The sequence below is a fragment of the Archocentrus centrarchus genome, chromosome 1 (assembly GCF_007364275.1).
Source record: "Archocentrus centrarchus isolate MPI-CPG fArcCen1 chromosome 1, fArcCen1, whole genome shotgun sequence".
Taxonomy (NCBI): domain Eukaryota; kingdom Metazoa; phylum Chordata; class Actinopteri; order Cichliformes; family Cichlidae; genus Archocentrus; species Archocentrus centrarchus.
The window spans coordinates 14,470,487-14,492,564 of record NC_044346.1 but is presented as its reverse complement, the minus strand read 5'-3'; the positions used below and the strand labels follow the sequence as shown (position 1 = coordinate 14,492,564).

At 42.4% G+C, this 22,078-nt stretch overlaps 1 protein-coding gene across 2 annotated transcripts; it reads left to right on the top strand.

The window, feature by feature from the left end:
* Positions 1-10,795, top strand: mmaa (metabolism of cobalamin associated A). Of its 2 annotated transcripts, none has more exons than XM_030736024.1 (7): positions 1-134; positions 338-758; positions 1,787-1,909; positions 2,585-2,755; positions 3,256-3,341; positions 5,660-5,809; positions 9,810-10,795. In XM_030736024.1, exons 2-7 carry the CDS (start codon positions 359-361, stop codon positions 10,101-10,103), a joined length of 1,224 nt encoding a protein of 407 aa, XP_030591884.1. In that variant the 5' UTR covers positions 1-134; positions 338-358; the 3' UTR covers positions 10,104-10,795. The 2 variants fall into 2 exon arrangements, with proteins under 2 accessions (XP_030591884.1, XP_030591892.1); XM_030736032.1 differs by lacking the exon at positions 1-134 and adding an exon at positions 162-213.
* Positions 10,796-22,078: the final 11,283 nt, after the last annotated feature.

The window sequence follows — 22,078 nt, the reverse complement described above, 5'->3', positions numbered from 1 at the left end:
GGGCTTTAGAAATTTTTTATTCTGTAAATAAGCCGACGGAACTACTGTGGTGGGCGGTGTCAGACGTCAACGGAAACGGAAGTGAATGAATGAAACGACGCTGACATGTAACCTCTCCATGCAGCTGGTACGAGGTCAGTGACTCGAGCGTACACACTTGATGGATGATTTATCTAAACTGTTAACTATGTCTTTAACAATTGCATTCAAAGAGTACGTTACGTGCTGACGTTAGATAAATAAACGTTAGCCTGACCGGCTGTAACTTTAACAGTGATTTTTGTAAGCACGGCGGGATAAATTACCTTTAACGCTGAATGTTTGTGTGTCCTTTTAGACGCCTCACATTTGCCCCACAATGAGACGGTTTAGCTTCTCTGTTCTCCGCCACATCTCCTCATACGGCGTGCCCGCGCTCACCGGGACGTGCCACCTTCACAGAGGGCTCTGCTTCATTGCTTCACGCCCTGCTTACCGGAGCATCATCCCGGCTCTCAGCTGCCAGCACAGGCGGAGTGAGAGCACAGCAGCCAGCCAGCACATACAGGACCTGAGTGGGCCTGAGCAGAGACTGCTGAATAAACTTTATGATGGGCTGATCGGAGGACAGAGGGCATCTCTGGCAGAGTGCATCACTCTGGTGGAGACCCAGCATCCCAGAAAGAAGGAGCTTGCTCAGGTGCTGCTGCAGAGGGTTCTGGCTTACAGGAGGGAGCAGGAGAGCCGTAATGGAGGGAAGCCAGTGGCATTCAGAATAGGTGTGTAGGCTTAAGACTGTGTTGGTTGTCTAACCGAGAATGTTCTTGTCTTTAATCCCACACCTGAACTGGACTGTTGCAAACACCTAAACACATTCCTACACACTTGCTTTCTTTGTGTGAGTCTACACATTACTCCATCTACTTTTACTTATATGCTTTCATTTGTGGTGCAACCAGTTTGGTCTGCCAGTACTTTACTTCATTTCCTGCTCTCCACGGATGGTTTCCGCTTACCTTGTGGGAAGCTTTCAAATGTCCAAGACAAACACCTGTTTTTGTGTGTGTGTGTGTGTGTGTGTGTGTGTTGAGGTTTTTTCAGTTCCACAAAGCACATATTTTCTGTAAGTTTACACAGTATATAAGGCAGGGGTGCCAAACCCATTTTAGTTCATGGGCCGCATACAGTCCAATTTGATCACACGTGGGCTAGACCAGTAAATAATGCATCGTTTGCAAATACCATTAAAAATCATAACTCTCCCTTTCTTTTACAGTACCTTGTGGAAACATTTATAGTGAATGAACCATCAAAATTGATGTTAACAAGCCTTATGTTTAACACACCTGGAATGTAGCATGTCACCTGTGCCCAGTCCCTGCCACCACCTCCTTTCCTATGAATCCTTCATCAGACAGTTTCTGTATAGCAGTGGCCGTCGCACTGTACGTGTGGAAAGTTGTTCATTTCCCCTCTTTATTTTTTCTAGAAAAAGTAAAGAAATTCAGTCACACAAATATGCTTATGAATTTCTTTGAACTTGACTTAAAAATCCCAAAATGAAGTGTGTGTACAAAACAGAATTTTAAGCTTTGCATTATGTTTTTAAAAACAGAAATGCACCTTGTTGGTAGCAATTTATTTCCTCCCTTAAATTATCAGATTTGTATATTTGGCCTTTTACCAAAAAAACAACTATATTCGGATTGTACAGCTCATTTAAATTCACACATTAAGGTAAATTGAGTCAGAAATCAGTTGTTTGTGCCTTTTGTTGCAAACCGATGCAGCCTGTTGGATTTCTCAGGTCTGTCCGGCCCCCCTGGAGCAGGGAAGTCCTCCTTCATCGAGGTGGTGGGGAAGATGTTGACAGGACGTGGACATAAAGTTGCAGTGCTGGCTGTTGACCCGTCCTCCTGCACTACAGGAGGTAACATATGAACCACACACATCATTTGCTTTAACTGTGATACAGATGAACATTTGCTATATTGTGCTTCACAGTGAGCTTTTTATATAATGTTTAAAGGTGTTATTGAATATTGTGCTGTTTATTTCTTGATGTATTAAAAGTGGACGTATGCTCCCCTAATTGTCGCTCTTATATAAATATATGGTGAGAGTGTTGGATGCTCATATCGATTTTGGCCAAAGTTTCAAATTACAAGCTATGTGCAGGTAACCCCTGTGAGCTAAAAGCTCAGGTTTCAGACTAAACACTCTGTTTCAGACTGTTTCTTTCTACTCTTGGCTCTGTATAAAGTCATTAAGTAGGGATCTCTTTAAAATGGCCATTTCAGGCGCACACCCCCACCCACCTGCTGTTCCAACCTTCTGTTTGCAAGGGGCTGCAGAAAGTTGGCTAACACTGAGGTTGGCATTAAAGCCAGAGAAGCTAAAACTGCTTGTTTCAGACTATTTTTTTTTGATAAATAAGGATTATGTTGAATTGCGAATCAGGCCATTTTTATTTGAGAGAATAAAAATATAGAGCAGGAAACAAGCATAATAGGTCCCCTTTGAATAGGCTGAAATCATCGTGCAATTACGAGCAGCACTGTACACTAAAATCCTGCTGCCGAGTGACTCATCCCTCTTGCACCAGGGTCTCTGATGGGCGATAAGACTCGAATGACTGAGCTCTCAAGAGACATGAACGCTTTCATCAGGCCATCGCCGACCTCGGGAACACTCGGAGGTGTCACCAGAACAACCAATGAAGCCATTGTTCTCTGCGAGGGAGCAGGTTACGACATCATCCTCGTAGAGACTGTAGGTAAGGTGCTGTGATGTGAACCTCAAAGCAAATGTGTTAAAGCCATAATCTTGGTGTTACTGTTGCTGAATTTTACTGGTTTTACTGTGTCAGCAAGGATTTGTTGTTATGTTTGTACTTGGTTTTTTTGGATGCAAACGTAATTTGTTCTGATACCAGTGCTAGTCATCAGGCACCTGCTCTGCATCTCCAGGCTCAAATTTATTCACTGTGAGTGAGCTAAACTTCGTGAACACTCATGATTATTCAAAGGCATTTCTGAATAACTGAGCAAGTCCTCAGCAGGACCACTTTTCCTCTTCTTTTTTTTCCCTTTTTTTTGTTGACAAAGCAAACAGACAAATTTTTAGTGCAACTGTGAGATGCATCATTTGAAAAACATGGGCCCTTCTAAAACTATGTGGATTTAATTTTAGATAATAGGATACTCTGCCATATCGCAATTTGTCGTATTGTTGGCCAGCAGTGATCGATAAAATAGTCTTCTGTCCCCTCCCCAGGTGTCGGCCAGTCAGAGTTTGCAGTGGCAGACATGGTTGATATGTTTGTGTTGCTGATCCCACCAGCAGGGGGCGATGAACTCCAGGTCAGTGAAAACATGAGCTGCAAAAAGCCCATCTACTTCAGCTCTCATTTCATCTGTGACCAGCTAGACCAAAGTTTAGTCAGCTGGAATACAGAGTTCACAGATTATTCCTTGTTAGTTTAGTGCTTTTCGTTACAGAGTGCGTAATAATTAGTGTTTCTCTTAGTGAGAGCAATACACCACACAGATCTCTGTACAGTTTCCTCCTGCAAACTAGTCCTCTAAAAATGAAGAAAAAAAAAAAAGGTTAACATGTAAGGAGTAAAAACAGGTTTTGGTTTAACTTTTGTTATTTATATGCCACTGATTATCTGGTATTAAAAATATTTAAATAATTACAAAACTTAGAGAAACTGACCTAATGAATATATTTATGCATGCTGTTTTATAAGCAAAAACAGTTTGTAAAGACAAACATGCTGACAAGAACTATATGCTCTTCACTTTATTAATTAACAAAATTATTCACTTCATTAGCCTTACTCATTCTGATTAATATTACAGTGATTATTACAGTGATTACGGTGGGACAGCAGGTAGCTGAAGTGGCATTTGTTTTCATTATAATGACTGTTTGTAATCTGGAAACACTCAGTGATAAACACATAAGGAGACCTGCAGACTTGTGAATTCATCCCAGTAAATTATTGCATAATAATCAACTTGTTAGTCATAGTCAAGAAAAAATGTGCAGTTAGCTCATGCTGTAAACATGCTACAGTATTTATTTTTATATAGGTGTGACATTATTTGACCTAATAACAGAAAAACAACCGGTCACAGAGGTCCCTCATTTCATTATACATTGCTTCCAATGAGCCAGACTGTCACGCCATTTTTTTAAGTGGTCTCGAGCAATAGTTCTTCAGGCTTTCTGAAGTTGAGGTTTTTCTTTGCTTTTTCAGTCCAGTCCTTGTACCCAGGCATTTCCAGAGGAATGTTTATGTTAAGCCACTTAACACTGATCTATGAATCATTCAAGCATTAAAAAAAGCTCAAGGGATGAGCCAGTGTCTATACATAACAATTTTCCAACAAACCCTTATATCTTTAGGCACTTTGTTATTATCAGCCTGTTGCCCAAACACATATAATTTGTTACCATTTCTTTAGTTGAATCTATTAAAAAAATGCCAAAGATAACACAGTTTGACAGGCATAAAGTGGCATTTTTGCACCAACAAGGTGATTCCCAAAGAACCGAGAACTTGGCATGTCTCTGCGTGGTGTTATAAAAGAAGCAGCATCAGGCCTAAAAATGATCTGCAGCAGATGAACAGTATCTGAAAAACATGTCCTTATGAAACAGGAAAATGTCCAGCAAAGACCTGACACAGGACTTGAGAGATGGATGAACTGAAGGGTCAGTTCACTGTAATCTCATCAGAAATGGTCTCAGTGGAAAGGTGGCTGTCAGGAAGCCATTCTTAAGGACGGGAAACAGGGAGAAAAGGCTGAGGTATACCACATCACACAAGTCAGTGGCAATAAGTCTTATACAGCAATAAATCCAAATTTGACGTTTTTGGTTCAAATCATCATTTATATGTATGGAGGAGGTCAGGAGAGAGGTACAACAGTCATCTGTAAAACACAGTGGAGGCTCTGTCATGGTTTGGAGCTGTATTTTAGCCAGTGGTGTTGGAGAGCTTGTCAAAATTGATGGAAAAATGAACACAGAAAAGTGCCATCAGAGTTTGATCCACCATGCAATACCACCTGAAAAGCATCTAAGTGGCAGCAGTTTCATTTTTCAGCATGACAGTGATCCCACACACACTGTCAATGCAGTAAAAGCATACCTGGGTAGAAAAACACACAATATAACACTATCGGTCATGGATTGGCCTCCCCAGAGCCTGGACCTCAACATTGTTGAAGCAGTGCAGGATCATCTTTACAGAGAACAGAACAAAAGGCAGAAACATCCAAAGAAGAGCTTTGAATGTCCTTCAGGAAGCCTGGAAAACTATTCCTGAAGACTACTTAAAGAAACTAGAAGAAAGCTGCCTCAGAGAGTTCAGGCTGTGCAGGAAGAATAAAGGTGGTCTACTGCCTTTATTTCCCTTTGTGACTTTTGCATGGTACCAGATTGGCTGTTCAAATGTTGCTTGTCCTTTACTTTTAAAATAACTTTTTTTTGAGGTGACAGCCATGATGAGTGGAAAGAAAGTTTGAAGACTGTAAAGTCTCAGCCTTGAAAACTCTTGACCACAGCTCCATGCAGGACCCATCCGGAGATGTCAGAATGTCAGATTTATTTACAGTGTTCTGATCCTTTAATCACCCTCCTCTCTAATGCCAATATCTCTGTTCAGGGTATCAAGAGGGGCATCATTGAAAGGGCCGACTTGGTGGTGGTGACAAAGTCAGATGGAGACCTGATGGTGCCGGCCAGGAGGATCCAGGCTGAATACACCAGTGCACTCAAACTACTCAGGAGACAGTCCAAATCCTGGAACCCTAAGGTAGGTGTGTGTGTGCGTGTGTGTGTGTGTGTGTGTGTGTGTAGGTGCGTGCGTGTGTGTGTGCGTGCGCATTTAGGCAACGCAGTGACGTGTGGAGCCAATAAAATGATTTGGTGGTGTTTGGTGTTTGCCCTGCTGGGCAGCTGTAGCACAAGTATTACTGCTTCATGAACCCAACAAGACATCCCACTGAGAGGTCAGCTGACCCAGGAGGAGGAGGAGAAGTGTGGGGTGGGGTGGTGGTGATGGTGTCGTCATAACATCACGGGATGAGTACTGCAGTGTTTCACCTCACCCTGCATGTCCCACCTCACCCGCTTGCCTGCCTAGCCTTGTCCTTTTGTTTTCCCAGCCCAGTGCAGCATCTGCCCACTGGGCATGCTGCCAGAAAACACCCCCACCTACCACCCCTCGTCACCCTACCTCCCACTCCCACTGCTCTGGATACTCGGCTGCAGTCTCGTGCATTTCGCTGATTAGAAAACGGCTCATTCTCATAAAATCTGATATGCTTGTCTTGCAGCTCTTTTCTCTTTATGGTTCATGCTCTGCTTTATTGTGCATATTTGTGTCTGTTTTCCGGACAGCATCAATCATTGATTTTAGTCTTTTGCTCTGCTCTGCTTTGCACGGCACTGTGACATGACATAAATAATATTTTGATTTGATTATTAAATTCATGGTGACATTTGAGACCACTTTTACAGTTCAACAATTCAAAATCCCCCAAAGGTTAATTTTATACTGATGTAATTAGAAAAATGGAGCAAAATCTGAACTATTTTCCCCTCTCTGATATATTTTTTTTGTTTTACATATTTGTTGCATTTACATGTTTCAGGTCACCAGACAAATTGTAATATTAGACCAAGATAACCTGAGTAAATACAAAATGCATTTTATAACTGATGATTTCCTAGCTTTCCAAACATACCTAGGCCTGTGTGAAAAGGTAACTGTCACCTTTTGTTAAATCATGAATTAACTGTGATTTATCACATTTTTTTAAAAGTAGAGTTCAATTTCACTAGCCACACCCAGGCCTGATTACTGCCAGTCCTGCTGACTCAAGAAATCATTTCAATAGAACCTACCTGACAAAGTGAAGGCGGCTAAAAGATCTCATGATGCCACGATCTAAAGAAACAGCTGAGAAACAAAGTCAGTGACATCTATGAGCCTGATAAGGGTTACAAAGCCATTTCTAAGGCTTTGGGACTCCAGTGAACCACAGTGAGAGCCACAAATGGAGAAAACATGGAACAGTGGTGAACCTTCCCAGGAGTGGCCGGTCTACCTAACCCCACTAACTGCATGTCTTTGGACTGTGGGAGGAAACCGGAGTACCCGGAGAAAACCCACGCAGACACGGTGAGAACATGCAAACTCCACACAGAAAGGCCCTGGCCAAGGTGGAATCAAACCCAGGACCTTCTTGCTAACCACCACACCACCGTGCTGCCCTGCAACAAATATGCAAAAACAAAAAAGAAATCAGGAAGGAGGCAAATACTTTTTTCGCAGCACTGTAAGTTGATTGATGAATCTTATTCATGACAAACTGAAAGTAGCTGCCACTTATAATCAAGTTAATCTTAAGTAACCTTAAAGTTTCTCTGCTAATTTTAAAAGGGTCCCTCAATAAAATTACATCACATTGAGCATGACTTTGCTTTTGAAAACGCTGAATTTATGAAACTGATCTACATCTCCACTGGTTCTTTCTGTATTTCTAAGCTTATTTTGGTACTTTTGGATTGAAATATAATTTTAGATGATTTTTAGGTCTTTTCTTGTAACCTCACAGCACTTTCTAATATTTGGTTTTGTAAGTTTAGTGAGTTAGTTTATCCCAATTTCAGTTTGAGCTTCAAGGCTACTTTATTGTAAAACAGAAATACTCCACGGAGACAGACAGACATCTGAATGGCATTTGCAAGCCATGTAGGTTCAACACAAATCTATCTTAGATACAGTGAAAGCTGTGGGGTTGTTGAAGCTTCTTTGTTCCCCGGTGTTTTAGAAATGCAGTGCAAAATTCCACAAGTGCCTCTTTAAGACCTGATTCATCCAGAGAACAAGAAACCTATTTTCTATCTCGGCTTTAGAGGCATCTTGATGATTTCTCAAGGAGGAACAGCAACAGTGGCTTTAAAGCTCTCAATGCTGTGACCACCAGAAACAAAACCAATGTCATGTTGGAGAGAGAGATATTAGAAATATGTGTAACACTTGAAAACCTGGAGAAATACAATCGTCTGCATAACTAGATACCAGCAGAGGTAAATAAAGTACTATATGAATGTATTAAGTAGCTCTTTAAAAAGATAACTTATTTGAGAATATGCTGTAAGTACAGTAAGTTACATGATCTTTCTTCTTGTAAAATTAATGTTGTAATTGGGACAGTTAGAAGTGGCTTTTGATCATAAAGCTGGCGTGTTCACCTCGAGTTGTTAAACGATCTCGCGTTGGATTATTTGAAATGCACACTTTAGGTTTGTCTTTCCTCCTGCCACATGTTCTGGTTTTATCACTTCTTTTAACTGAAGAGAGTAAAGACGAGAGGTGCGCCTTCATTGGACTTAAATGCACATCTGAATGAAACTTTGTGTCTTCCTGTAAACCTGAAGCCCGCTTTTAAAAATTGAATGTTACTCTGAATTTCATCATGCGCTCTTGGATCTGTATTAAGCTCTGAAGAGAGACGTGCAGTTGAAGTACTAAACACATAAGTGGCATTTATCCCCAGATTGCCTGCGTGAACAAGGTGTTAAGGACAGACGAACGCTTGATATTTGCGTAGTGACTTGACAGCTTGTTGTAGGCTGGAGGTGCATTGGAAAAAATAAAAAAACACCCTTAAATGCAGCAACTTCCATATTCAGGTGCATTTAACCACATCTGAAATGCTCTTTTAATGATCTGGTGGAAATGCTTAATACAATTTTAAATCCTGTATTTGGTTAAATTGTTTTTTGGCAAAAAAATTCATTGTGCATTGTGAGAACTTCAGATTGTCTTCTCCTAACAGGTGTATTCAGCAGCATGTTGGTAGACCTCTAAGTTATTCAGGATTTAATCATCACTGGCATTTTAAAAACATCAATGTAAATGTGCCAGTGTTGGTTTACACTTGTAAAAATACATTGAAAGAAAAAACAGATAAAAGCACATAATCTGCTTATCACTTTAAAAAATTTTAAAGTATTTTCTCACCTACAGTTTGTAGTGATGCATTTTGAGTTTTCTCAGTGACAATAAACCAAACTGTGGGAAAAAAGGTCTAAGTTTACAACTAATCAACTGACTCGGCCCAGAATGAATGAACCATAGGTGTGAAAACACCCTGAATCTTACCAGTATCCAGATAGCTGAGTTGTCAGAAAATGAAAATCCCCCACTGTTCAGTTGTCATGAAGGGGGAAACTATGTGTAGAGGCCTAATTAGTGTTCATATCAGGCTCCAAATGGGCTTTTTTTTAATGCTGGTAAACATGGGATTCAGTGGGGGTTGATCCGGTTTGGGGGCCAGCCTCAAGTGGCCATTAAAGGAACTGCAGTTTTTGGCACTTGTACCTAACCTTTTGGCCCTGAGTGTTTCTGCTTGTGTACAGCATGCTCATCCTCAGTTATAACCAAACTGGGGATTGTCTTAGACATACTCTTCCAGAGATTTGCTGAAGGCTGATTGTCTAATTTTGCTGCATCTGAATTGGACAGAGCTTATCTCTGGCAGCTGCCATTGTTTTCTAAGTTCTGACATGACCTTGAAAGGAGGGTGGATGTGCTATTCTTTATGACTATGCCTTTTGTGTATTATAAAGCATAAAGGCTATTTAACATGTAAAACTTTCTAGATTGTGTAATGTATGGGAAGTATTTTGCTGTGAATTTTACATGCTCGGGTTGAACATCCTGAGTACCACCCGGCTGCTATAAAATAGGTGCCTTAAATTCACATATCCATCTTCCCACCCCACCCCTTCTCCAACCATAGGTGGTGCGTGCCTCCTCGCAAACCTTCGAGGGCATCCCAGAGGTCTGGGCCAAGATGGAAGGGTACCGGGAGGCCATGTTGGCCAGCAGTGAGCTGCAGGGCCGGCGGAGGGCCCAGCAGAAGGTTTGGATGTGGAGTCTGATCCAGGAGAGTGTCCTCTGCCATTTCCAAAATCACCCCAGTGTCAGAGAGGCTCTGCCCCACCTTGAGGAGAGGGTCACCAAAGGAGCCATCTCTCCAGGACTGGCTGCTGACCTGCTTCTCAGAGCCTTCTCTTCATCCTCTTCATCATAGTAATCACTGGAACTGCACTTTTTTTGATAAGGACAAAGGCCTCATAGCTGATCAGGGTCACTCATTGAAAAGGAACGCAGGGGAGAGTGAGAATATGACCTTGACTCTGTGGTTTGCACAAAAAGACAGAGGCTTTGCTCTTTTAACATTTGATTTTAAAATTTAAAAACGTGAGAGTCGCCCCCTCTACAGACTTGATTTTCTGATTGCTTTCATCCAAATCACAAGAGCAGGAGAGTGCTGACAGTTGTCACTTCTCATCCGCGGCTTCAAGACACACTCACATTTGGCAAAAATGAAGCATTTCATTTGAGCTGTGAGAAAAGGAATGCTGAGACTGTCTTTTTAGACACTACAGACACTCGAACAGTTTTAATGAGATTAGTGAAGGAGGATTTTAAAGGTCATGTTGTTACAGTTGAAGAATAGTTTGAGCAATGCCTTTCACTTTCATGAACAGTGTGTTACAGTAAAGCTGTGACTCGTTGAGGCCATTAAATAACGGCATTACAAATGCCGTGAGCCATTTTTGCTGGCACTTTTCCTCACGATCAATAATAACATCCTATTTGTGAACCAAAAAGTGTTAATGAAAGGATCGGGCTTGGGGAGATTTGATTTGTTAGGGCCACTTGTTTCTGTTGCTGAATTATTGAAGATGTTGCTGTAATAACAAATTTTCCTTGAAAGCAGCGTGGCTTTGAATTTATTTTCTTTTTTTTTTTTTTTTTTTAATCCACTGTTTGGTTTCTATTAAAGGACAATTTGAATCTTAAATGGACAAGTGATTTACACCAAATCTGCCAGCGCAGTTGGCCAAGCTCTTCTCCCGCCACGTTTGCTCATGATATGAAAAAGGGCCGAGTGATTAATGTTACCTCTACGAATATTAGCCCTGAGATTTGTCAAAGATTTAATGACATTTCTTTTCAGCTCTCCGGAGCCAGAAATGTCAGCGCCGGGCATCGTCTGACTGACTCAGCTGTACAGTTGCTCTGAATTCGGGCAAAACACACTTTAATATTTCCAGAATTAAGTTCATAATGCACTGCACTCCCGGACACCACCAGAGAACTGAAGACAAAGAGAAGTCACACACTCATAACGGCGGTGCAGCTACTTTATTACTTTATTATTTAAAGAGGCTGCTGCTGCTTTATTCAGGACACAGCAGCAGCAGCCTCCAGTGTCAGTGGCATACTCTCATACAGTATAATCTATACAAAGGGTATTTCCCAATCATACATTATGCATTATGCTAAGGCTCCACCTGTTATTTTTAGTGTCTATCAATCTGTCAGCTGTTTTTTTTTTTTAAATATATAAACTTACATTAACATGCACATCATAATATCCAGACTCTAAGCTGGCATCTGAAGACTGCTTCTTTATCTCTGGCAAGTCCAGTAACCCAAAAACAGGAAAGCCTCACTGTGACCACCAGTTTTAGTCCAGGAGTCAAGTGTTCTTCAAACCAGAACAATGGCCACAAAATCTGTGAGATTATATGAACCACACAAAGCGCAATTTTGTTTTAATTCTTGTCTCAGCTTGCCCTGTCTCCCTACACACACTCTTTTTCTCCTTCTCTTTCCCCTCAACCCCACCAAATCGGTCATGGCAGATTTCTGCCCCTCCCTGAGCCTGGCTCTGCTGGAGGTTTCTGCCCCTCCCTGAGCCTGGCTCTGCTGGAGGTTTCTTCCTGTTAAAAGGGAGTTTTTCCTTCCCACCATTGCCAAGTGCTTGCTAATAAGCAGTTGCTTGATTGTTGAGGTTTTTCTCTAATAGTAGTCTTTACCTTTCAGTGTAACACACCTTGAGGCGACTGCTGTTGTGAATTGGCGCTATATACTGTAAATGAATCTGAATTGAATATAAAAACTACCGGAAATGACAGTTGAGATTGCTGCTGGGATAGGCTCCAGCCCCCCTGCAGCCCTGGATCGGATAAGCGGAAGAAAATGGATTGAGGGATGGATGTATATAAAAACAAAGTAGATCATAAATATAACAAGACGTGTTGGCCTATAGAGCTCCACTGTCAAATGTTTTACTTGTACAGTATATGATATTGGAATCAGTGTTACTTTTGACAGCAAATTTTGATTTAGTTTTAGTCAGTCTTTTGATGAAAATGTAATTTAATTTTAGTCATAATTTAGTCATCTGAATAGTTTTAGTCTAGTTTTAGTCGACTAATTAGCGGAAGAATACAGTCGACTAAATCTACAGTTGATTCAATTGACTAAAATATAAAGAGTGTAAAATGTAAATGCTTTTTCTTCAGTTCCCTTGAATTAGTCATTATACACACTTACACGAAATTAAACATTTATTAAAAGTTATGGAATATTATTAATGCTTGAAAGACCAATACACACACAAACATATTGAACAAACAACATCTTTAGCAGCAGGACACGCTCTGAAAGGTACAGGACAGTGTGCCTTCAGGACTAAGATTAGGAAAGGCTGATCCACTGGGAACAACACTTTACCCATCATGACATTGAAATGCTTACCTTTGCATGGAGATCTGGGTGACTGGCTTGCAGATGTCGTTTAAGATTTGTCGTGTTTTTACCCGAGATAGTCGCCCCACATGTTTACACATCGTTTTGTTTTTCACGACGTCAAAGGAGAAATGTGTCCATACATCGGCTCTTCTCTGCCTCCCTGCTGACATTGTTTACATAATTTAGTTCTATCAGAAGTAAAGACAATTCACAGGCTAGTTTGGCCTTCCTGGGTTTAGATCAAATTTGTGCAACTGTGCGTTTGATTGGATGTTTTCCTAACTTGTCCCGCCCTGTCACAAAATTAAATCAGTTCTGATTGGATGTCGTGCCGGCAAAGCATTTTCGTCTAGTTTTCATTCGTTGACCAAAGTGTCAATTTCATCATCGTTTTTATCCTTTTAGGTAGTTTTTATTTAGTTATCGTCTAGTTTTTGTCATGAAAAAAAGGGTCGTTGATGAAAACTATGACGAAAATAGTTTGTCAACAAAATTAACACTGATTGGAATGAATTTGAGAAGAGGGAAGAGGCCCCGTGGTAGACCCAGGACACGCTGGAGAGATTATGTATCTCGGCTGGCCTGGGAACGCCTTGGGGTCCCTCCGGATGAGCTGGAGGAGGTGGCTGGGGAGAGGGAAGCTTGGGCTTCTCTGCTTAGGCTTCTGCCCCCGCGACCCGGCCCCGGATAAGCGGAAGAAAATGGATGGATGGATGGATGGATGGATGGATGGATGGATGGAATGAATTTGGCTGCAGGTCAATCATCATTGAGCTAATAGTTTTCTATTGTTTACAAATTTCAAAAATTTGTAAAAAATAAAGGCAAAACCCAGAAATTCATCTGCAGCATTTTGTATAGATTTGCCGGATGGATACTTGTAGCAAGTCTCAAAAGATTCAGCCAGTAAATAAGGGAGAAGTAGTGATTGAAGTTAAACATGAAGGTACTGTTTATCTTCAAAATTTCAAACATTTGTTTACAATTTTTTTAAACTGAAAATAATAAATTCAGCAAATGCTAAAATGTTTTTTATAAAAAAGTAATAAAGCAGTAAATCCATAAGATGTAAATTAAAACGTAAGAGGTCAGCAGCCGTGTTTAAAAGACTGTTTGGTTTCTTTTTCCAGCAGCGAAGACTGTAAACAACTGTTGACACAATGGTGTCGAAGAACTGTTGGCAGAAGGGGGGGGGGGTGTTTTGTTTTTCCTGTTGGTCTAATGATGAGGTTGTGTGTATGTATATATTAAAGTTTTGGAGATATAAACTTGTTGGTCTTACAGTAAAGTCACTTTAAAAAAAAATGGTATTTAGAACTCAAGGGGGAGAAATTTTATTCTGAGACTTTTAGCAGTGGTTAGCACTGTTGCAAGAAGGTCCTGGGTTCAAATCCACCAGCCAGTTGAAGCCTTTCTGTGTGTGGAGTTTGCATGTTCCCCCTGTGCCTGCAGGAGTTCTTTTCAGGTACCCCCCGCCCCAAAACATGCATATGAAAGCTTGCTTCTGCCACTGGGAAAAAAAAAAAAGTAGTGCCATCCAGCCATCCATAAGTCAAAGTTTTGGCTTACCTCTGCCTGCCAAATTTAGAATTTTTTCTATTAATTAACCGACCGGTGGAAACAAGCTTCCATACTTGCATGTTTATGTTAACAGGTGATTCTAAATTGGCCATAGTTTAGTATGCGAGTGTGGTTGTCTGTCTCTCTCTTTGTTAGACATGAGATGGACTAGCCACCCTGTGGGTGTACCCCACCTCACTCCCTGTGACATCTCTGGTAGGCTCCAGCCTCCACGCAACCTTGAATTTGATAAGCAGTTAAGAAATTGGATGGATTACATTTTGGTTTGTTTTCTAATTTTAAACTTCAAGTTATGTCTTACTTACAGGAGCAACAGTGAGAGGAGAAAAGCTACAGGTGAATATGGTTAAAAATAAATAAATAGCGTCACCATGAAAATTCCATTTCTACTTGTATTAGGACAGCTATTTTTTTGTATTGCAAGTTTTATGAAAATGTATTTTTAAATATGTAAATGATGCATTATCTATCTAAATATGCACTGATTTGCATGCTTTTCCACAAGAGAAATCAAATTGGCCAGAAATTGGACATTTGTGTCTTTACAAATCTGTTTTTATCACTTTATAAGTCAAAAAAAAGCTTTCAGCAACCAGAAATTAAAAAAAAAAAAAAAAGAAAAAATTCCATAAATCAGACTGATTAGTACATAAACAAACCCATCTGTTAAAAAAAAAAACAAAAAGAAAAATAACAGCTTTAAAAATATGGACAAAGTTTGGTGTAAGAGCTACTGAGTTTGGCGCTTTCATGCTCGGAATAAATAAAATTACACAATGTTTCTTTAAAATTGTGTTGTAATATCACATGATTGAAAAACTATTTATGGTTTTCAAAAAACTTGGCACCATGGATATCGTATGCAGATGTAATGCCATTAAATATGCCCACATTTGCATAAATGCCCTATAACACACAATAAGCACCTAAATTTGATTTTTTTTTTTTTAAGACATTTTCTTCCTGCTAGTGCGAAAGAAGAGCTGTTATGTAACCAAAATGACACAAAATCTGACTTACTGATCCTTCTAATATCTCACCCTTAAAAGCCAGCAGCTGTGGTCTGAGGCAGTCACATGATCAGATAAGGGGCAATTCATTTTCTCCAGGTCAGTAAAGATTGGATTTGCTGTTATAAAGTAGGTAAATAATCTTTATCATGTACTCCCTCAAACCTCTGTAGTTGTAAGTTTGTACTTTTTTTTCCAACCACTAGAGGTCTCCCAAATCCCACTCAGCTCTGGGTTCATTATCCTAACGACTGAATCCTCAGTGCCAACCATCCTCTCTTTCTTAGCGCCCCCGCCTCCTGCCCTCCATCCATTCTTCATTGAGGTTGCCTAGGGTGCCGGGTCACTCAGAGGTGAGGACATCAACAGCTGCCACTCTCCTCGAGGTCGGGCTCGAGGTACTGTAGTCCCAGCTCTCTGTACACAACCCTCCTCGGCTTTTCTCAGTGCTCACTGAAAAGCAGAAAGGAGCCAAGCTTGGTACAGTACAGAGCAGGAGGACTGAGTGTGTGACTGTACAGCTTCCTCAACCTTTTCAAGGAAGGAAAAAAAAGGAGTGAATTCAGTCCTAATCTGTGCTTGTACTTTCTAGTCTGCTTTGGAAATACTGCGAGACCCCCAACTGCTGGACGGGCTCCCAGGTCGCTGCTCGTTTGCTCCTGCCTGCGTGTGAGAGGAAGAATGCCCCTTGAATGCAGATGGATTCATTAGGTCTGAGTAACACCCATCTCCTCCATCATGCTGACACAAACACATACACACTGTAACTGCTCTGGCTTTACAAAAGGGAACAGTGAGTTCTGCAGCTCTGGACTCTCTCCACACACACACACACACACACATGCATATACACACAGTTGTCTCCAGTGTAAACAACACCATGCGGTTTCACTAAGGAAGATTAACTCAAATGCTGCCGGATCGTGTTCAGCCATCTTAGCCCAAACAAAGGGCCCATCCACATGTGTTTAGCATTTTGCTGGATCTCTTGAATGTAAGCAGAGGACAGAGACAGGCTCTTTGATGAGTTTTTTTTTTTTTTTTTCATGTTTAAGGAGGGGGGGGCTTCACAATCTTTCATTGTGTCAGCAGTCTGAAGTCAAAATGCCTTCCTGGTTAAAGAAAACTAAATACTGTTGTAATTGTTGCCTAAAAACTCAGCTTACCCCGGCACACAAAACCTCAAAGCCCGAATTCTGAAAAATGAGGCTACAACATGTGTCTGTAAACAAAGCGGGCGTACTGTAGCACAGAGGCACATATGGTTCTCCTCTTGCAGGATGCATCAGCATAGCAGTTTGTTTTCTGGTCAGATCAGAGCGTGAGGGAAGCCTGACAGAGGGAAATGTCAGCCCTGCTACCAGCCACATTTTAGGAGCTCTGTGTGTGTATGTGTGCGTTTCTGTGTAGTGTGACAACCGGTCATGGGCTGCTGATCCACAAAGCCTCAGCCATCTCTCTGTGTTTGCTCTCCTCCTTACACACAAGCACATAACATCACCCCCCCCCCTCTTTTTTTTTTTTTTTTTATAAAAACACACACATGAACACCCATCCAGCTCACTGCTTACACATCTTGTATATATACATACGAGCCATCCATCCATCCCCTGTCGCGCACACACTCGCTCTGACTCGCCTGGCTGCACTGCTGTCCCTCTGTAGTGACAGATGAGTGTGTGTATGTTAGAGAGAGAAGCATTTTCCTCCCGGCTTGGGACTCACTTTCGAGACAGTCACAAAAACAATGCGAGGAGCCTAATGGGGGGGGGGGGGGGGGGGGGGGGGGGGGGGGGGGCTGTGGGGCTGCAGCAAAGCCCCGAGTGCCCGCTTGCAGATGTAGCACCCCACTCATTATTGCTGCTCCGGTGGGTGCAGCCTCCTTTATAAGAAGACCCTTATGGCGACATGTCTTATTATATCAACCGCTGAGATGGATGTTAATACCAGTCCGCGCTGTGCGTGCTCTCCAGCCTGTGCAGTGATGAGACGTGGTTGGTATTCAAAGTGCATCTCATTGCATGGGCTAATTCTATTTAACCTGGTGAAGTCTGCTGGCTGGCACGGTCAGAATGCCCCAAGGGAGACCACTGTGTACCTCTGCTTTATTACGCACCTGAGGAGGCTCGCTCTCCCACACACGCGCACTCCACTGTTTGCTATGTGTAATTTACTGGGCAGCCTGTGGGCTAAGGCCTTCATCTGCAGGAAGGCGCGAATAGAGCCTTGGCGCCAGTAATTGGACTTTAGAACTGATTGGGGAACTTGATTGACCCCCGGTAATGGATTTGAGTGAATAATTATTTGTAGTTATGGTTGGAAGATGATATCTGGGAGAGAGAGACCAATCCCACCAGTGTGACTCACCCCTGCCGCCAGAGCAGAACGCTGCCAGCACTCAATTAATGAAATCCAGCTGCTCAGACTCCCCATGTGTAGTGGCTGATCAAAAAACCACACAGGGGTCTGGTCAGAAAAAAAGGGTTATCTTCATCCAACCTTTCCCTTTTGCACAACTGGCAGCCTGTGGCCCATCACAATAGTGATTATAAAATCTTCTCCACTCCAGGTACAAGACATTAAGGTTGATAATGTCTCCATTATTTTTTAACTGCCTGTGGCAGTGCTCAGCACAGCCTACGGCAGCCATGTTAATGAGACCTCTCAAGATGGCAGGCAGCGCCTCCTCAGGACACAAAATGCAATCACTCTTAATCCAGCACTTTAATTGCTGGCCAAGCCTGCCTAAGTGAATTCAGCTGTTCCATCTCTGCAGGCAAGTGGCTGCACCTCGAGAATATCATACTCGAGAAGATAAACTGGCTTCCAAAACAAATGAGAAGCGATGCGAAGTGGACTGTCTTGTTATAAGCGAGGCTTATTTTTCTTGTTTGGGGGGGCTGTCAATCCTCACCGCCTGCGTGCCTGATTTTTTTTTTTTTTATTCTCTACAGAGGAAATATGGAGGGAGAACAGTAGCCGCTTCCCTCACCTTCCTCTCTTTTGTCTTCTTACTCTATTTGATTGACCCGCATCATTATCCTCACCAATCTCCTCACTGTAGTCATTTTTTCTTTACTCCATTCTCCTCTCTCACTCTCCTGGCTTCATGCTTCTGCAAGTCCTCCTGTCATATGTCCCTGTCCTCCCCCCCTCACTCCTCCGCCTCCTCCCTCTCTGTGTGACCCCTCATTGCCCTCTTGCCAGTCTCTATTATTTCTGGCTGCCCAGTGGCCTGGTCAGGCTGGTGTTCCGGGGCTTGAGGCAGCCCATGTTATGACAGGTAACACTAGGCCACACACTCTCTCTGGTAACACGTGGAGGTCAGCCTGTCATACCTGTCCACAGCTTCACCACGCACACACGTGCACACGTGCGCACACACCAACGCCATGATTCACTGTGTATGGATAACTGCCAGACAGACCTGGCTTGTAACCTTAGATTCAGCAGAAGTGAGCGATGAGGCACAGCGCCGTAGAAATACACCTTTTCCTGCTCTGTTCCTTTGTGCTTTCCAAACAATGTCTTTTTTTTCTCTCTCTCTCTCTCTCTGAAGGTCTTACATGATGCGCTGCTTTTACAGCCTTGGCAGCCTGTAGGAAGGCTGTAGTTGTTCATGTTTAGCACGGAGAAAGAGGATTTAACTGGATAGTGGTTGTTAACTACTTCTAGCCTCCCCTCTCTCCTGGCATGGCCTGCTCCCCGTGTTAATGACCACTCACAGTTGCTGCCCTGAGGGGGCTGCAGGACAGAGTCAGCCAACATCAGACCCTCACAGCACCTCCAAGACCATCTGCTCAAACAGCAGAGAGCATGTTCTTTGTTATTTGTCTTCATCCTTTGTTTTTGGCTTGTAAAAAATAGACGCCAAATTATAAATGGTTTTATACGTAAAAGTTTTTAAAGAAATGGGATTGTTGTAGCAAAGGCCCCATATGTTCCCTGCTTTGGGTCTCCTTTCTCTCCTGCTGCCCGCTTTCAGCCGGTAAAACGCCAAGTTTTGTAAGGTTCAAGGCCTGTAATGAGAACAGCCATCCTCTACCTGACTGAACAAGCTCGATCCACGCTGGACAAGATGGTAGCGCCCCGGCAGTCGATCAGCAGTTGTTGTTACCTTGGCATGTTTCTGGCTCCCTGCTTGATCCAGGGCAGCGCCCCCCCATACTACCAGGCCTATGAGGGCCAACGGGGCGGCATGGGTTTGTCACGCCAGGTTGACATTTCAGGGAGCTTTGCCAGGACACCACGGCACATTTCGTCCTCCTGGACAAGTGGTGTGGGAGCGAACGTGTCAGCTCGGGCAGATGGGCAGGCATCAGTGCCAGCAGCACTGGACTGTACCGGACCACTGGCCTGGCAACTGTCAGCCAGCTAGCCACACAGAGCTTTTCCTGGCACATGGTGGAGGGGGAGGTGTCTCCCTCTAGCAGCAAACTCAGGAACATGTGTGTCTGTGTTTTGAAATTGTGAGTCAGACTGTAAGATCCGATCATAAACACACACACACACACACACACACAAATGAAATCAGTTCTGTCACAGTGTTGGGGTGCCAATACTGCAATGAAATCTAGTTAAAAAAAACAAAGAAACAGCTTACTGAAAAATATCTCACCTGAATGTGTGGCAGGTGTTTCGCAGGGCAGCACGGCTCATGCTGCCGACACATTCATTCACAGCATTTTGGCCTCCATCAGGTTTACGGACAAGCAAAGTTTCTTAAAAACTTGCGGATGCAGCCAACAGCAGTCACAGTTAGAAAGTTTACAGTGCTGTGAAAAAGCATTTGCTTCCTTCCACACTAACATGTTTCAAATCATCAAACTAATTTTAATATTAGACAAAGATGAACTGAGTAAATACAGTTTTTAAATTATGATTTCATTATCAAGGAAAAAAAGGTATCCAAACCTACCCGGCCCTGTGTGAAGAAGTAATTGCCCCATAAACCTAATAACTGGTTGTGCCACGCTTGGCAGCAAGAACTGCAATCAGGTGTTTGTGAGAACTGCCAGTGAGCCACTCCAAAACCTGAAATTTGTTTTTTGAGCCATGCAGAGGTGGACTCGCTGGATCATTATCCTGCTGTATAACCTGAGTGCTCTTGAGCTTCAGGGCACAAACTGATGGCTGGAGATTCTCCTTCAGGATTTTCTGGTAGAGAGCAGAATTCATGGCTCCACCAATTACAGCAAGTCGTCCAAGTCCTGAAGCAGCAAAGCAGCCCCAGGGCATCACACTACCACCACCATGTTTGACTGCTGCTCTGGTTTACACCAGATGTAACGGGGTTCAAACCTTCCAAAAAGTGCCGCTTTTGTCTCGTCAGTCCACAGAATATTTTCCCAAAAGTCTTGAAGATCATCAAGATGTTTTTTTTTTGGCAAATGTGAGACGAGCCTTTGTGCTCTTTTTTGGTCAGCAGTGGTTTTCTCCTTTGAGCTCTCCCATGGATGCCATTTTTGTCCAGTCTCTTTCTTAATGTTGAATCATGAACTCTGACCTTAACCGAGGCAAGTGAGGCCTGCAGGTCTTTAGATGTTGTTCTGGATTCTTCTGTGACCTCCTGGATGAGTCGCTGGTGCGCTCTTGGAGTAATTTTGGTAGGCCGGCCACTCCTGGGAAAGTTCACCACTGTTCCCAGTTTGCTCCAGGTGCTCTCAGTGTAGTTCACTGGAGTCCCAAAGCCTTAGAAATGGCTCTGTAACCCTTATCAGGCTCATAGATGTCACTGACTTTGTTTCTAAGCTGTTTCTTTAATTGGACATTTTTAGGGAAGGTTGCAAATACGTTCTCACTGCACTGTATACAGAGAACTACAAAAAGCACTGAAGCAGTTTGTTGGAGGTTTCCAAATGTTATTTAAATTAGGACATGATTATATTTCAAATCTTTGATTTTCAAGACGTGGCTTCAAGTTGATTGCAAAATATCAAAATAAAAAACAGGTTTTATTTTATATATATTATATATTTATATTTTGATATCACTATGTTATGCTTTCAAAGATATCAAAGTAAAATTTTAGTTTTGTAATTTCTTTGCAATATTTATAAAACTATGAAAGGTAAATATGACTACATATGAACTAAAATAAATTAATATATTTGATTATTTAAATAATTACATTTATTTGTCAGCTCTGGAGTTTATGGTGACTGTCTGCTGATGTCATTTTTAAAGGCAACATGGGTAAAAAACAAAAAAAAACAAAACAAGACTGATTAGATCGGAGTGGTTGTGGATTTGTGAGTTTACATGCATATATGTTCAAATACACATGTATGCATGGACATGCTTCCTGTATATCTACGCTGGCATACACCTGTGCATCTGCAGCAGTGAAGCCTGTGTTGTGCCGCACATCTCAGCCAGGCCTGCTTGGCGGGAGGACCATTAATCTTAGCTAAATCAAATAAATCAAGTGCACTTTAGAAAAGAGCTGTCAGTGTAATTGTTGAGATGGCCATTCCGCTGCTAATCCAGGGGGAGCTCTATTGAAAATCGTGCCAGGGAATGCGCGCTCACCGCCATCAAAAAAAAAAAAAAAAAAATGCAAAGGCTCTGAGAAAAGATGTAACCGAGGCTGCTCTCTGAATCAAGACATCTGAAGCTTCCCGGTACCGCGATGCTGCTGAGCAGGATGACACTGAAGTTTGCGGCCGTGTTTCTGCCGCAGAGTCCATCGTGGTGGGATGTTCGCGCAAGGCCGCTGCAGTCTAGTAGGCCTGCATCTGTGTTTGATCTTCCCCAATGTTAAATGTGACCAAAACACCCCCGATGCTCTGCTCTGCAGTTGGCACTGCTGTTAAACGATTTTGCTGAAGAGCGAGCCGCCGTGACGCTAAAACATCAAACCTAATCT

Excerpts from the sequence above, each read along its gene's own strand:
- mmaa (XM_030736024.1), top strand. The coding sequence starts at position 359 with ATGAGACGGTTTAGCTTCTCTGTTCTCCGCCACATCTCCTCATACGGC. Across the intron at positions 2,756-3,255 it reads CATCCTCGTAGAGACTGTAG|GTGTCGGCCAGTCAGAGTTT; the intron begins GTAAGGTGCTGT and ends TCCCCTCCCCAG. Across the intron at positions 5,810-9,809 it reads CCAAATCCTGGAACCCTAAG|GTGGTGCGTGCCTCCTCGCA; the intron begins GTAGGTGTGTGT and ends CTCCAACCATAG.